This window comes from Myxine glutinosa, chromosome 1, assembly GCF_964187855.1.
Source record: "Myxine glutinosa chromosome 1, kmMyxGlut1.1, whole genome shotgun sequence".
Classification (NCBI taxonomy): domain Eukaryota; kingdom Metazoa; phylum Chordata; class Myxini; order Myxiniformes; family Myxinidae; genus Myxine; species Myxine glutinosa.
In genome coordinates this window covers 30,811,693-30,825,872 of record NC_136261.1, presented here as the reverse complement: position 1 = coordinate 30,825,872, position 14,180 = coordinate 30,811,693, and the positions used below count along the sequence as shown (strand labels likewise).

The 14,180-nt window shown below is 42.5% G+C and overlaps 2 protein-coding genes across 3 annotated transcripts in view; both read right to left on the bottom strand.

The window, feature by feature from the left end:
* DCTN5 (dynactin subunit 5) overlaps positions 1-5,743 on the bottom strand; it is a 49,920-nt gene extending 44,177 nt beyond the window's left edge. The window contains exons 1-3 of one of the 2 annotated variants that reach the window (XM_068109199.2): positions 5,070-5,743; positions 4,895-4,963; positions 3,426-3,544 (exon numbers count right to left, since the gene is read on the bottom strand). In XM_068109199.2, coding sequence (XP_067965300.1) covers positions 3,426-3,544; positions 4,895-4,963; positions 5,070-5,117 — 236 coding nt within the window. In that variant the 5' untranslated portion in view covers positions 5,118-5,743. The remainder of the gene's footprint in view (positions 1-3,425; positions 3,545-4,894; positions 4,964-5,069) is intronic. The other variant, XM_068109194.2, reaches the window with a different exon arrangement.
* Positions 5,744-10,634: 4,891 nt separating this feature from the next.
* POLR2F (RNA polymerase II, I and III subunit F) overlaps positions 10,635-14,180 on the bottom strand; it is a 42,243-nt gene continuing 38,697 nt past the window's right edge. The window contains exons 3-5 of the mRNA XM_068109186.2: positions 14,048-14,178; positions 12,052-12,123; positions 10,635-11,395 (exon numbers count right to left, since the gene is read on the bottom strand). Of these exons, the coding sequence (XP_067965287.1) occupies positions 11,305-11,395; positions 12,052-12,123; positions 14,048-14,178 (294 nt within the window). The 3' untranslated portion in view covers positions 10,635-11,304. The remainder of the gene's footprint in view (positions 11,396-12,051; positions 12,124-14,047; positions 14,179-14,180) is intronic.

Below are 14,180 nucleotides of genomic sequence, written 5' to 3'. Positions count from 1 at the left end.
AGCGCTGCATTTTTGTTTTCGCATGTTGGTTATTTCGAGTTTACGCCGCCAGGTGGGTTCTGGTCACGTGGTTATCTTGCCGTGCAAGTACAGTACGTATCTCTGTCGTATAGCGCTGCATTTTTGTTTTCGCATGTTGGTTATTTTGAGTTTACGCCGCCAGGTGGGTTCCGGTCACGTGGTTATCTTGCCGTGCACGTACAGTATCTCTGTCGTATAGCGCTGCATTTTTGTTTTCGCATTTTGGTTATTTTGGAAAATTTCATGTTCATGTCGAACATTTCATGTTCATGTTTTCATGTTCATGCCATGCCAGGCCACAACTTGTTCAGAGTGCCGGCGATAGCTCGCCTTCTCTTTGTGGAAAACACGGTGAGATCCTTAACATCCAACAACTAATGGGACGCAAACGGGGCGCCCAGTTTAGCGGTACACACATTGATGAATCACCCTGCCTGTGAAACACCGACATGACAGGTTATAGCTGGGTCGGGATTCAAACCCAGGCTGGACAGTTTAGAGTCAAGTGTGCGTACCTCCAGTCCAGGCCATCCTGCCAACTTGTATGCTGCATACAGGTGAAATATAAAGCGCGAGATATTTTTATATATACTGTATATTTTAAAAAAAATTGGTGTGGTTTTTGGCGGGCTGGAACGGATTAATAGCATTTCAATGGGGAAATTTGATTTGAGATACGAGCAATTTGAGTTACGAGCTCGGTCACAGAACGAATTAAACTCGTAAGTCAAGGTTCCACTGTATATATATATATATATATATATATATAATCGTTAGATTAAATAAGACGCGGACGTAGCTTCAGGACGTCGATCTTTAATTGTCGACCAAGCTTTCGACCAACAAAGGTCTTCTTCTGAGTCTACAAAAACAGCAGGCATGTATATCAGTCAAGCGTGTATGGTGATATCTGTGTGAGATGTGTGACGTGTGTAGAAAATGCATACAGAAGGAAGAGCCACACCAAAGCTCACTCACCAGCCCCAAGTTCAACGGAAGTGACCGTTTCCGTTACGGTCACTTCCGTTAGAGTGCACGTGCATATACAAATATAGAGATATACATACATAAACACACAAGCATATATTCATATCCCATTTATATTCATATAATATATTTATATATTTATATAAATGACATATAAAGGTAGAATGAATGAATGAATGAATGAATGATGAATGAATGAATGAATGGGTTACGGTTAACAATTTGATTGGGTTGATGTGGGAACATGCTTTAGTCATCAAAATTTATGCCATGAGGGACTTTTGTCCGAAGTTTGTGTATCCAAAAGGACTCACGTTTCAGAATCGTGGTGTGTGATCGATTTGTGATTGATTCAATGGCAGAGATCTGAATGTCATTTATAGAGTGATCCGGTTGATTAAAGTGTGTCGTGTAAGGTAGAGATTTGCCCTGACTGGTGTGGAAGTTATTGATTTCTGACCGGGTGTTATTAACACGATTTAATAACACCCGGTCAGAAATCAATAACTTCCACACCAGTCAGGGCAAATCTCTACCTTACACGACACACTTTAATCAACCGGATCACTCTATAAATGACATTCAGATCTCTGCCATTGAATCAATCACAAATCGATCACACACCACGATTCTGAAACGTGAGTCCTTTTGGATACACAAACTTCGGACAAAAGTCCCTCATGGCATAAATTTTGATGACTAAAGCATGTTCCCACATCAACCCAATCAAATTGTTAACCGTAACCCATTCATTCATTCATTCATCATTCATTCATTCATTCATTCATTCTACCTTTATATGTCATTTATATAAATATATAAATATATTATATGAATATAAATGGGATATGAATATATGCTTGTGTGTTTATGTATGTATATCTCTATATTTGTATATGCACGTGCACTCTAACGGAAGTGACCGTAACGGAAACGGTCACTTCCGTTGAACTTGGGGCTGGTGAGTGAGCTTTGGTGTGGCTCTTCCTTCTGTATGCATTTTCTACACACGTCACACATCTCACACAGATATCACCATACACGCTTGACTGATATACATGCCTGCTGTTTTTGTAGACTCAGAAGAAGACCTTTGTTGGTCGAAAGCTTGGTCGACAATTAAAGATCGACGTCCTGAAGCTACGTCCGCGTCTTATTTAATCTAACGATTATATATTCAATTCAAATGAGACGCCCTGCTCGTACTTTGGAGTTTCTACTATTTCTTACAGTTATATATATATATATATATATATATATATGGGTGTGTATTTGTAAAATTTATTATTTTGTGTTCTCCATATTCTCAGAATAAAGGTTTGCTGAAATTTTGATGACAAAAGATCAAATGGTAAAAAAAATGTATGGCCTCGACAGACATACTGAAGCTCAGCGGTAAATAAATAAACTAGAACGGCACTCAGTAGAGAGCATACCTCTGCCAGGTGAACAGTTTACGTTTTGTATACCAGGGTAGACCAGAAAATCACAACACAGAATCATAATTTAATCAAAATCATCGGTCCACAACTTTTTGAGATATCCCGCTACGTATCGTTTTAGACCCTATCTACCAATCGTGAGGAATCACTTGAAAAATTATACTAACCGGATCCGAATCCGGATATGCACCAAAATTGAATAGTTTCTTCCTCGTCACACACACGTCCACCAAGTTACATCCAAATCCGTCCATGACTTTTTGAGATATCCTACTATATGTTGGTTTTAGCCCTATCACTCAATGGTGAAGAATCACTTTTAAAATTTATTAATAATCCTCATATCCGAATCCATATTCAGATCTTCACCAAAATCGAATCGATTCGTCCTTGTCAGACCCTCAACTGGTCCACCAAGTTTCGTCCAAATCTGTCCACAACTTTTTGAAATATCCTGCTATATGTCGTTTTTGGCCCTATCTCCCAATGGTGAAGAATGACTTTAAAAATTCTCGAAGCCGGATCTGAATCCGGATCTTCACCAAAAAGGAATCATTTCGTCATTGTCACATAAGCTACCTCTGCAAATTTAGTCCGGATCCGTCCGCAACTTTTTGAGATATCTTGTTCACAAAGAAACAGACAGACAGGGGTGAAAACATAACCTGCATCCACTCAGCCTGTGGAGGTAATAAACAGAAGCGATCTTAAAAATCCCGTCCTCTCACACTGTGCAGTGGCAGACCGGCTAATAAAGCATATTTGTACTTACTGCGACCTTGCCCTTTGACATTTTGACCCAATTATAAATTATTTTTTCCATATTCTCATAATAAAGGTTTGTTGAAAATAGGATGCCAAAACCTAAAATTGTAAAAACATTATGGCCTGTACGGATTGATAGACACAAGAGATTGCAAAAACCCCATCTCCCGTTGTGCGGGCGTGCGGGCTAAATATCACCTGGGTACTCACCCTTTGCTGAATTTCTTGAACGGCGGTCGTATAACACTGCGACTCTTGAGCACACAGTGTCGGCCAACACGTACGTTGGCCAAATCTCCGCGGATGATGCAATCCTCCATCACAATGGTCTGCAGATGAAAAATATAAATGAAAAAAACATGCCAGCAATATTTGAATTGGGCCATGAGTAGGCTTGAGCTATCGTTCAGTTTCGTTCCATCAAAGGTGTACTACTTGTTCAGCTCCAGGAAACATTCAAAAACGTGTGATCAGTGCCCAAGGCTGAGGAATCATTGATAATATTAAGCAATAATTCCTGGCCAGCTAAGTGCATATGGCAGCAGTGAATCAGCACAGCAATATGGCACACAAGCTGTACTTGTTACCTCCGCCTCCAAAGGTGGATGGAGGTTATGTTTTCACCCCTGTCTGTTTGTCTGTCCGTTTGTTTGTTTGTGAACAAAATATCTCAAAAAGTTGTGGACGGATTCAGACGAAATTTGGCAGTGATGTAGATTGATGGTGATGCAGATGCAGACGAAATGATTAGATTTTGGTGAAGATCCGGAATCGGCTGCGAGAATTTTTAAAGCGATTCTTCACCATTGGGAGATAGGGCCAAAAACGATACATAGCAGGATATCTCAAAAAGTTGTGGACGGATTTGGACGAAACTTGTTGGACGGGTTGTGTTTGTGACAAGAATCGATTCGATTTTGGTGAGGATCTGAATATGGATTCGGATATGAGAATTTTTTTTAATTTTTTAAGTGATTCTTCCCCATTGACTGACATGGCCAACCAGGCAGAGGTCTGCTCTCTACTGAGTGCCGTTCCAGTTCAGTAATGGCTGATTGGCTGCCTCCAAGTAGGTGCGTCAACAAGATGTCTGGAGCTGAAACAACTGGAAAATTGCTGTTATGTGTTACATGCATGTACCACCATAGATAAAAAGTCTGGTGTTGGCTTAACGGTTAAGCTGGCTGGCTTACGATCTGAGGGTCTTGTGTTTGAGCCCCAGCCGTGCCATTGAAATAACACCAAGTGGGTCGACTCAGCCTGGCATCCTTCCGAGGTCGGTAAAATGAGTACCAGCTGACTGGTAACAGGGGCACTGCATCAGCTCAAATATCTATGGGATAAATACCTTGAGCGTTTTGCAAAATGGATATATTTGGACAGAGAATGGCGTGACCTTGCCAAAGGTCAATAACAATATGAAAAACATGTTGCTATTGATTTTTCTGATGTGCCATCTGGTACTGGATATCAACAAACTTATCAGCAATTTATTGACAAGAAAAGATGGCTGGGCAGTTAAAACTGTTGAGGGATAACATTAACAAGGAAGGCAGCCTCATCCCAGAAGAAAGTTTGTTCAAGTTGCTCACTGTAGAATGAATCGTGTAGCAAAGTCGTGTAGAATGAATGCCACCTGTAATTGTCAGAGTTGCATCCAGTGAGTGCGAGTGTCTCACCTTTCCACTCAGTACGATGTTCTGGCTGCCACATAGCACCGACTGTCGGCTAACCTTGTTACCAGAAGCCTGCACACAGCAAATATGAGAAAACGTTCCTGCTAATTCATATCACGATCCACATTACCGTTTTCAGAGAAAAAAATCTCATTTTCTTTTATTATTTTTTTCTCACCGTCTCGATGAAAGCTGCTTTGTTGTAGAACTGCTCAGACAACTCCATGACACCCACTTTGTAAATGTACAAAATCCTCACTTCCGCCCAGAAGTTGTAATAAGATCAATAATTTTAATAGATCCTACCGTCTATGGCATGACATACTTAACTTCATATTATAAAAACTATGTCAACAAAACTGACAATCTTCGAAGAGGAAAAAAAAAAACATCATCGAAAGAGTTGCTGCTTACTATTCCATCATGGCCACCTTCCGAGGTGGAGCCATTTACCACACGAGCATCGCTCAAAAACAAAACAAATCCCGATAAATTGAGACCAATATTTTATGTACAGGTCAGGTTGCAGTCCTCGCTAGTACACCTAAGGGAATTTCCAAACCTTGTGGTGCTGAGGAAGCGATCCTTAAATAAAAATATAGAATCACACGTGCTTACTATACTATCATGGCTACCACCACACGAGCGAAGCTTTTCACGCCAGTCGCCAACAATGCAAGAGGACGGTCGATAACAAGTAAGGTCGAGCTGCAAACTAACGTTAAAAATGCAACATTTATCACAACACTCCTGATTTCCTTTGCTACTGTAACGATTAACTTATTCACAAGGACACTCGACGCAGGACGAGGCCATTCGGACCATCTTGCCTTGCCACATTAACACCAGACCAATTATATCCGTTGGAATGAAACGACGTAATTTGATTGGTGGAATGAGGGGAGGAGTGTGGATAAGGCAATGTGGATAAGGCAATGTGACAAGCCCAAGGACATCCCAAGAGTGAGAAAATTAAAATGGGGGAAAGTATATATATTTGAAGTTTGTCTGTGAGAGCGAAGGTAAACTGGTGCCATGTCTATTCTCACTTGAAGTCCTACCGACTGTAGTTAAGTAGTTGTGCCAGGAAATGCTTGTTCAAATATTATTCCGATGCCAACATGGATGTTTGTTTAAAGTGATTTTTATTTGGATACCAAGTGGAGGCTCGTGTAAGAGCTAAAACATAGAACTATATAATAAAGGGAACTGGTGACAAGACGGGGAGAGAAAGGGAAGTACAACAACAGTAAAGAACAGGGACATCAGGAGATCTGTGGAAGGGAGAGGGCTGAAGCAGGGTACACGGGATAAACAAGACGGACACGACAGGGGATTTCAGGAAAGAAAACAGGGAATGGGGGAAGACAAGAGATGGTGGTGAACAGCTGTTTTAAAGACCTGGAGGGAGGAGAGGGATTGAATGGAGTGTGGCAGTTTGTTCCAGAGGTGGGAAGAAAGAGGAATGAAAGAGTGAAGTTGAGGAGAGAGTCTTGATTTTGGCAGTTTCACCAGAAGAGGGTTGCTGGCAGATCTTGTGTGACCTGCAGGAATATTTGAGGGACAGATCACAGAGCAGGGGGTGCTAGGCCGGAGAGGAGTGGGGAGAAGACAGAAAGACCACCAACCTGCCCGTGGTGAGCGAGTGAAAGGCCCTCAGAATCAGCTTCATCCCGGGAAATTCCAATGACTGAAAGATTTGGCTTCAACATCGTGAAGCCAAGCTAGGTGTGAGGCAGGAGCACCAGCCCAGAGGGGAGAGCAGTATTCCATTGAGCTGCGGATGAAAGCTTTATATGTGGTGAGGAGCTCAGGTGTGCCAAGGAAGGACTTCGCACGACGGAGGATGCCCAGTCGGCGACTGGCTTCGGAGGCCAAATTTGAAATGTGGTTTTCCCAGGAAAGATCATGGCAGATAGTGAGACTCGAAAGCTTGAGTGATAGAACTTCTTGGAGAGGATTGTTCAGAAAGTGGATGGGAGGGTTGTCCAGACGGTCTTTTCGGAGAGACATATTGAGAGTGTGAGATTTGTCAGGATTGAAAGACATGTTCCACTTGTTTGCCCAGTCTGTGATTTTGTCCAGGTCTGCAGAGAGTAAGGAGGCTGCAGACTGCCGATCTGAGGGATGAGGAATGGAGCGGCACATAGTGGAGTCATCAGCAAAGAGATAGAGAGGATTTTCCAGAGAGTTTGAGAGATCATTAATGAAGACCCTTAAAAGCACAGAGCTCAGAACACTGCCTTGAGGAACTACAGCCTGAACAGGAAGGGGAGATGAGAGAAATCTATTCAAGGCCACACGTTGCCTTCGACCGGAAAGGAAGTCCGCAAGCCAAGCGTGGAGATTTCCATGGATACCATCGGATGAGAGTTTGGTGAGCAGAGCGGGGTGCCAGACCGTATCGAAGGCACGTGATATGTCAAGGGAGACGGCTCTGATTTCCTGTTTGGCATTGAGGACCTCCATCCATTGTTGAGACAGCAACAGCACATGATATGTCAAGGGAGACGGCTCTGATTTCCTGTTTGGCATTGATGACCTCCATCCATTGTTGAGACAGCAAAAGCAGCATGTCCAGAGTAGAGTGGCCTGGTCTGAATCCAAATTGATGATCAGAGATCAAGCCAATGGAGAAGATGAAGGATTTAATATCGGAAGCAATGATGGATTCCATAACCTTGCTGATGATCCGGAGCAGGCTGATTGGTCTGTCGTTGCAAGGATCTGGTTTAGAATGGCCCTGTAATGACACCAGTTATCTGTTGCACCAACAATGTATTTTCCACAAGGACAATTTGTACTTGTTCTCTTATGCCAATGTCATTCACTCATGTGAACTGCTTTTGTACCAGTATGTCCAAATTTGAGGCCCTCGTCTGTATATGGGTTGTTGATGCCCATGCGTGTTTAGATTGTCTTCGCACACACATGGTTATTCTTTACATTAATGTTATTGCATTGTTTGCACCCCTGTATTTACCTAAGACCTCCTGTAGTGAGGAAGAGGTTTGCATTTCTTTAGTCTGGGTATCTTTGTTCATCCCTTTGTAACATGGTTAATTAACACAATAATAAATATTTATGTAAAAGGGAGACAAAAGGAAAGAGGTCACTCCATTGCATATTAATGACCCTCAGTGGGTGGGGGTTCTGGACTTCCGGTTGCGGGAGTTCCGGTGGTTTTTGGCGCTTCTCGTGTGCAGTACAGTCTTTGCTGCAATAAATACCCTGCACTGCTTCATCTCCAATGGTATTGTGATTCGTTTGTTGTGCCTACATCAACTTAAACACAGCCTACTGGCGTCACCCATCAAAATATTTCGCATTAATGGTGACTGAATTGGTGAAATGTTATGAGTTTGGTTTCACTGGATCCGGATCATGCTGTTGCGCTGTATAACTTGGATTGGATGGGATTCCACTTTATCTGTTATTGTCATCTCACAAAACTGTATGTGACAAAACCCAGCAAATTAACCACGTTTGATTACCTTTTTAAACAGTTGCTAATGCTGTTTAACACTAAACTGTAAGAAATCTGGAGGAATCCCGACATCTGTGAGGCTTTTATTTATGGAACTGAAGATCCACTGTAATCGATATACCCCACAAGGGTTAATAACGTGACCCTTCCTGCTGCTAACGTGGCGTTTTTCGTGGCGGCCTTTTTGAAACAGTCGCTCCTGCTGTTTAACACGAAACTGAGAGGGAGGAAGCCTGGGGGTGTGTTCAGCTACCAAGCAGCTAGCTAGCGTTTGCCAGGCCAGCCGTTCCTTATCAACGGTATTGAATGGAGTGCTTTCTCGAATGCTTGAAGCCCAACCGTAGACCTACTGTAATCTATATACCCCAAAGAGAAATGACCCTGCCGCCCCCCGTGAGCAACGAGTGCACGAGTTACAAATAAATTTGTTTTAAAAAAGTCTATTATGATTGATGTAAATCATGAAAACATACCAGCAACTCAAATTCAGTCGTCATTATCCTCAGTTAAAACAAGTCCAGTCCTCTGGTGATCTGGTGATGTGAGCGTCGCAAGCCGATCCACGCTAGTATATACGCTAATCACTAATTATTTAAAAACCAAAAATATGTACGTTAGATCCCGGGCAAAACAGGGTACCTTTGTCGGAACAAGCAGGGGAAGGGTGGACCGGAGCAATGTTTGTGGGTCTGTCACAATGTCACATCCCCAAAGCTATCCTATCCTGGGGTCATCTTCCAGGGACTAGTGTCTATCTTCCAGAGACACAGTTGACTAGTGTCAACTTCCCATACGAGGATGCACAATCGCCATATATGGCTACCATTGGGTCACATATTTCTTTATAGTTGGAACCTTCTTTGCATAAAAATGACAACACCTCAACACTGCATTTCAGCAAGATCCATAACTGTATGACATAGCAATCTTAAGACCTAGCCTAGAGGTACACATGCTCGCCTCCAAGTTGTCTACCCTGGGTTTGAATGGGTTCACAGGATGGCCTAGAGGTATGCACACTCGTTTCTAAGCTCTCTAGCCTGGGTTGAAGTCCCAATCTAGCGATAAACTGTCATCCCAGTGTTTCACAGGCAGGGTGGTTCATCGATGTGTGCGCTGTCCCTCGGATGGACATTAAACGGGAGTCCCATCTGCCGGCATTTGTTGCTGGATGTTGAAGATCCCACAGTGTCCTTCACAAAGAGTAGGTGAGGCATCGCCGGCACCATGAACAAATTACAAATTCCTGCTCTAACCAGTAGGGGGGCACTGCTCCAGCGGCACAGCCACACCCTCAGCTTATGATGCTGCCCCGCAGCTTTGTGTTGCATACAAACAAAGAAGAAGTGCTAATATATATCCCGTTCCGAGAACATTTTCAACACCCATCAATGTCACCGCCAACCTCATATAGTCCGGCAGCTAAGCTAAATATAGCATAACAATTGTGCATTTTGTGAGGAAAGCACCAAATTTGGCACACTAGTAGACTATCATATTATGAAAAGATCTGGATATTGGGCCATCTCAGATTCAGAGATTTGATTTTTGCAAGATTTGCAGATTTTGCAGATTTGTAAGCTGAGATTGCAACGCCAGGGACGGCCGACTCCTTCCTGCGAGCTGCCCACGTCACCCGCACAAGAAGAGCTCATCAAATCACTGCAGCGGCACTGCACATCCTGCAACACCGTGCGTATGAACGCCACTGTTTGACATATGCTGATGATGCAGAAAGACCTGCCTGAGTTCGAAGACTTGTGTCACCAGAGAGGAGAAGACATTCCCAACTTTCAGTACTGGGCAACTGTGCTGGAACTAGAGATGTTGGTACTGGTCTACGTGCGTTCTCTGCGGCAGGCTTCATTCACGATGTACCTTGATGCCCCGACGGATCTGGTCCCATGGTTCCATGCCTTAGACCACACACACTATGCCAGGTGGGTCCCTGTTCACCTGAGGGACATGGTTGCACTCCCAATGAAGCACCCAGATGTAGCCAGAGAATTCAGGGCTGGCAACTTCACTGTACAGAAGACGAAGAAGGTGTTCTCTTCGATCCCAATCGAATCGAAATCTTGCAAAAATCAAATCTCTGAATCTGAGATGGCCCAATATCCAGATCTTTTCATAATATGATAGTCTACTCGTGTGCCAATTGGGTGCTTTCCTCACAAAATGCACAATTGTTATGCTAAGTTGCCCCACTAATACATGCAAACATCGAAATAAAAAAATATTCAATTAAAAAAAAACTGCCGTTGATTTTGATCTTTTATTCAGAACCAGTAAAATGAGTAAAACATAGCTGTATAGACAAAGAAATAGGAACGGTTAAAACATCAAAACTGCTCTAAAATATATAAGTTATGAAAAGGTGCGGATTAGATTTATTTTTGACTATTCGAGGCACTCTGACTGACCCAGATGCTCACGAGAATGTGACGACACTTCAGAGCAGCAGAATGCACAAATACGTCAGTGTTCAATTAAACAAAATGATGCCATTTTTTGTATTCATCGATCTTAATGTTTCAATGGAAATCTATTTTTGACTGTTCCGCTTAATTTTCTAACTTAGTTTCCAACTTTTACATTTGTATAAAACAATGAGACATCCTACCCCAAAATAGTTTTCGAAAAAACGTATATATTCACTTTGGCATCTTGTAAATGGGACCAAATCTCAAATTATACGCAATTGCATTGGGTTTCCTTTCGTAATGGAATAGCATGTGCTAGTTTGGTGTGTCACATTGCAAGCCACCCTGTCAGAGTACCAGGCCTCGAGATAGCAATCGCACGAGATCCTGCAAGTGACAGTGATACAGAGAGCCCGGAAAGTTGGAACGATACTGAATACGAGCTGGAGCAGGTTGGGTACCGGTCGTGGTAGACCCCAAGTGTTTTGCCTGCGTGAAGTTATTCAGTCTGTAATTATGAGTTCATCGACGCCCCAATCTTCAAAGCTTCCATCAGGTAGATATCGGCGAATTATGATGGGGATTTTCCTTGCTCTAGAAGAATTGGATGGAAGAATTGGTGAGGTGGACAAGGAAAAATATAGATGAGATTCTACAAGAGGTAACATTTCCAAAATTATCTGCAAGTCAGATTCTCAGGTCTACATATGCAGGAAGAAGGGAGGAAGAAGAGGACACAAGAGAAAATCAAATTTGAGCAGAAAGGAAAGGAAAGGGAAATGAATAGAGCAGAAAAGAAAAGGGATGGTAGAAGTGAGGAAAAGGTTTTTTTTTAGATAATACGAACATGGGTTAAAAAAGGGAAGACATGGACAAAGGTGGAATGTGTCTGAGCACAGAAACACAGAGACAGATACACAGAGAGACACACACACACACACACACACACACACACACACACACACACACACACACACACACACACACACAGGCACACACACACACAGAGGCACACACACACAGAGACACACACACACAGAGACACACACACACAGACACACACACACACACACACACACACACACACACACACACACACACACACACACACACACACACACACACACACACACACACACACACACGTTATGCCAATCAGCACAATGAACAAATACAGTTTGAGGATGCATTACTTGAGGAACCGAAACATCCATTCCACTGCTGGGAACGTTTGTTACAGCAACACTTACTTGAGTTCCTTCATGGCAATCTGCAATGGGTCTGTCTCTCCCTCGAGCTCTACCATGACTGGAGCACACATGCTGAGGAGGGAACGGAAAGGAAACCATAAGGGGTGTCGAGAAGGGAATGGGAGTGGGGAATGTGGACGAAAAAAGAAAAGAGGTCGGAGGAGGGTGAAAAGAGACGATCACTCATAGCAAGGGGGAACGACTAAAGATCACTACAGGCCGGTACCTAAAAGCTACAACACAAACTTCAACTACAAAGAGCAGTCAGAGATTGCAGACCTTTGCCTGGACGTTTTTTTTTTTGTGGTTTTTAAGGCTTTTGTGTTAAAACAAATATGGCGGCCGAACCACGTGACCAATGACGTCAACATTTTTTTTTTCTACACCAATTTATCCCTCAACAAATTTCATCTTGATCGGATGAAGTTTTGTACTTGTCGAATTATGACATCATAATGGAGCCACCTATGACATCATCATTAATATATGTTATTCCCCATGGAGAGTTCTTTACAATGAGCCAGGTCTCAATTTTCTCTACGCAGCACTTTCAGGGGACATAGAGGTGCAAAATTGTTCAGTTTTTTTCCAAAGATGGCGCCCATACCACGTGACCTATGACGTTATAATTATCATTAAAAAATTATCCAGGTGGAGTTTCACCTATGGTGAAAATTTCCCTGTCAATCGGACCAACGGTTGCAGAGGAAAGCATATTTATTCTGTGCGGATAAGCAAACAGACAGACAAACAAACAAACAGACAGACAAACAAACAGACAGACAGACAAACAGACAGACAAACAAACAAACAAACGGACTCAAATGCAATGCCCTCTACTCTGGCGAGGGTAAAAAGCCATTTTATTCCATAAGCACTGGATATAATAAAAAACAAGAATTCCAATTACATATCTACGATCACAAAGTGATTGCCAAAGGAAAGCCTCCTGCCAAGCGGGCCAAGTGACCAATGGCAGGCTTACCCATGGCGATACAATGACAGCCATATATATTTTTTGGACCACCATATCACCTTGATAAACAACATGTAGGGATGGAGTGTAAATTAAGAAAACGTGTCCCCATCTGCAATCTATTCCTAAAACTCAACGTGGAAATCGGAGGAAAATTATTCAAGTTATGATCAAAAAGGTGTGGTTTTTTTTTTGTTAATTACGTCACAATCCGAAAAAGTATGTCGAGGACACTAATCACAATATCAGGTGCACATCAGTGCAGATCCACTATTATGTTGCAAGAACATCTTGGAAAGCCAAGCGGTCTTTAAGATTCCACATTGGCAGAATTGAGCGATGACCAAAAAGCACTATTTTTTCAGGCCGTCATTTGACCTTCACTTTTAACCCGGAGGGGCATGATGGAAAATAAGCGTAAATGCGCCTTAACTGTAGGCTATCTTGGGAGGGCAATTTATTTCTGAATAGACATGCTTTGGTCAGGTTTTATTGAAAAATGTTAAAATGTCTAAATTGGGTCATGACCGAAATTTTTTTGACCAAAGTCAAAATAATGATGTCACTCTCACATATTTTGTATTCCCATTATTGAGGCAAGATTCCATTTCATGTCAATCAGTGAGCCGGAATTGGCTTTAAAAATATGACAACAGGCTGATTGGGAAACGGACATTTGATCCACCACGCGGTAACCCGGGTTGCCCCGTGATTTTTTAATCATTTTAAATAATTAATTAATCTATTTTAGGGGGAGTGTAACCCGGGTTCGCGTGATAGGAAAATCCTTTGTGACACATTTTTTGTGACAATAAGCCTTCCTTTATGCTATGGAGAGGTTAAATGAACATTTACTTACAAAGCAAAGAACAACCAATCTGCAGCTAAATATTAGCAACACAAAATTTTAAAAACTTATTCTTAAAAAAGGGCAGCTCACACAAAAAGATAGGCGGAGATGAATGACTGCATGCAAGGAGAGAGATGAGATGCACAAGGTGTCTGTGAGAATGTACTTACGCAATCTGCAGGGCCCGCGTTCCCAGAACCCGAGCACGCTCGTATTTTGTCATGTACGGCGTCGTGATGCGTTTTTGGTTTCCGGGTTGGCCCTCACTAGTAGGCAGCACCTCCATTTGCTCCTCATTCTCCT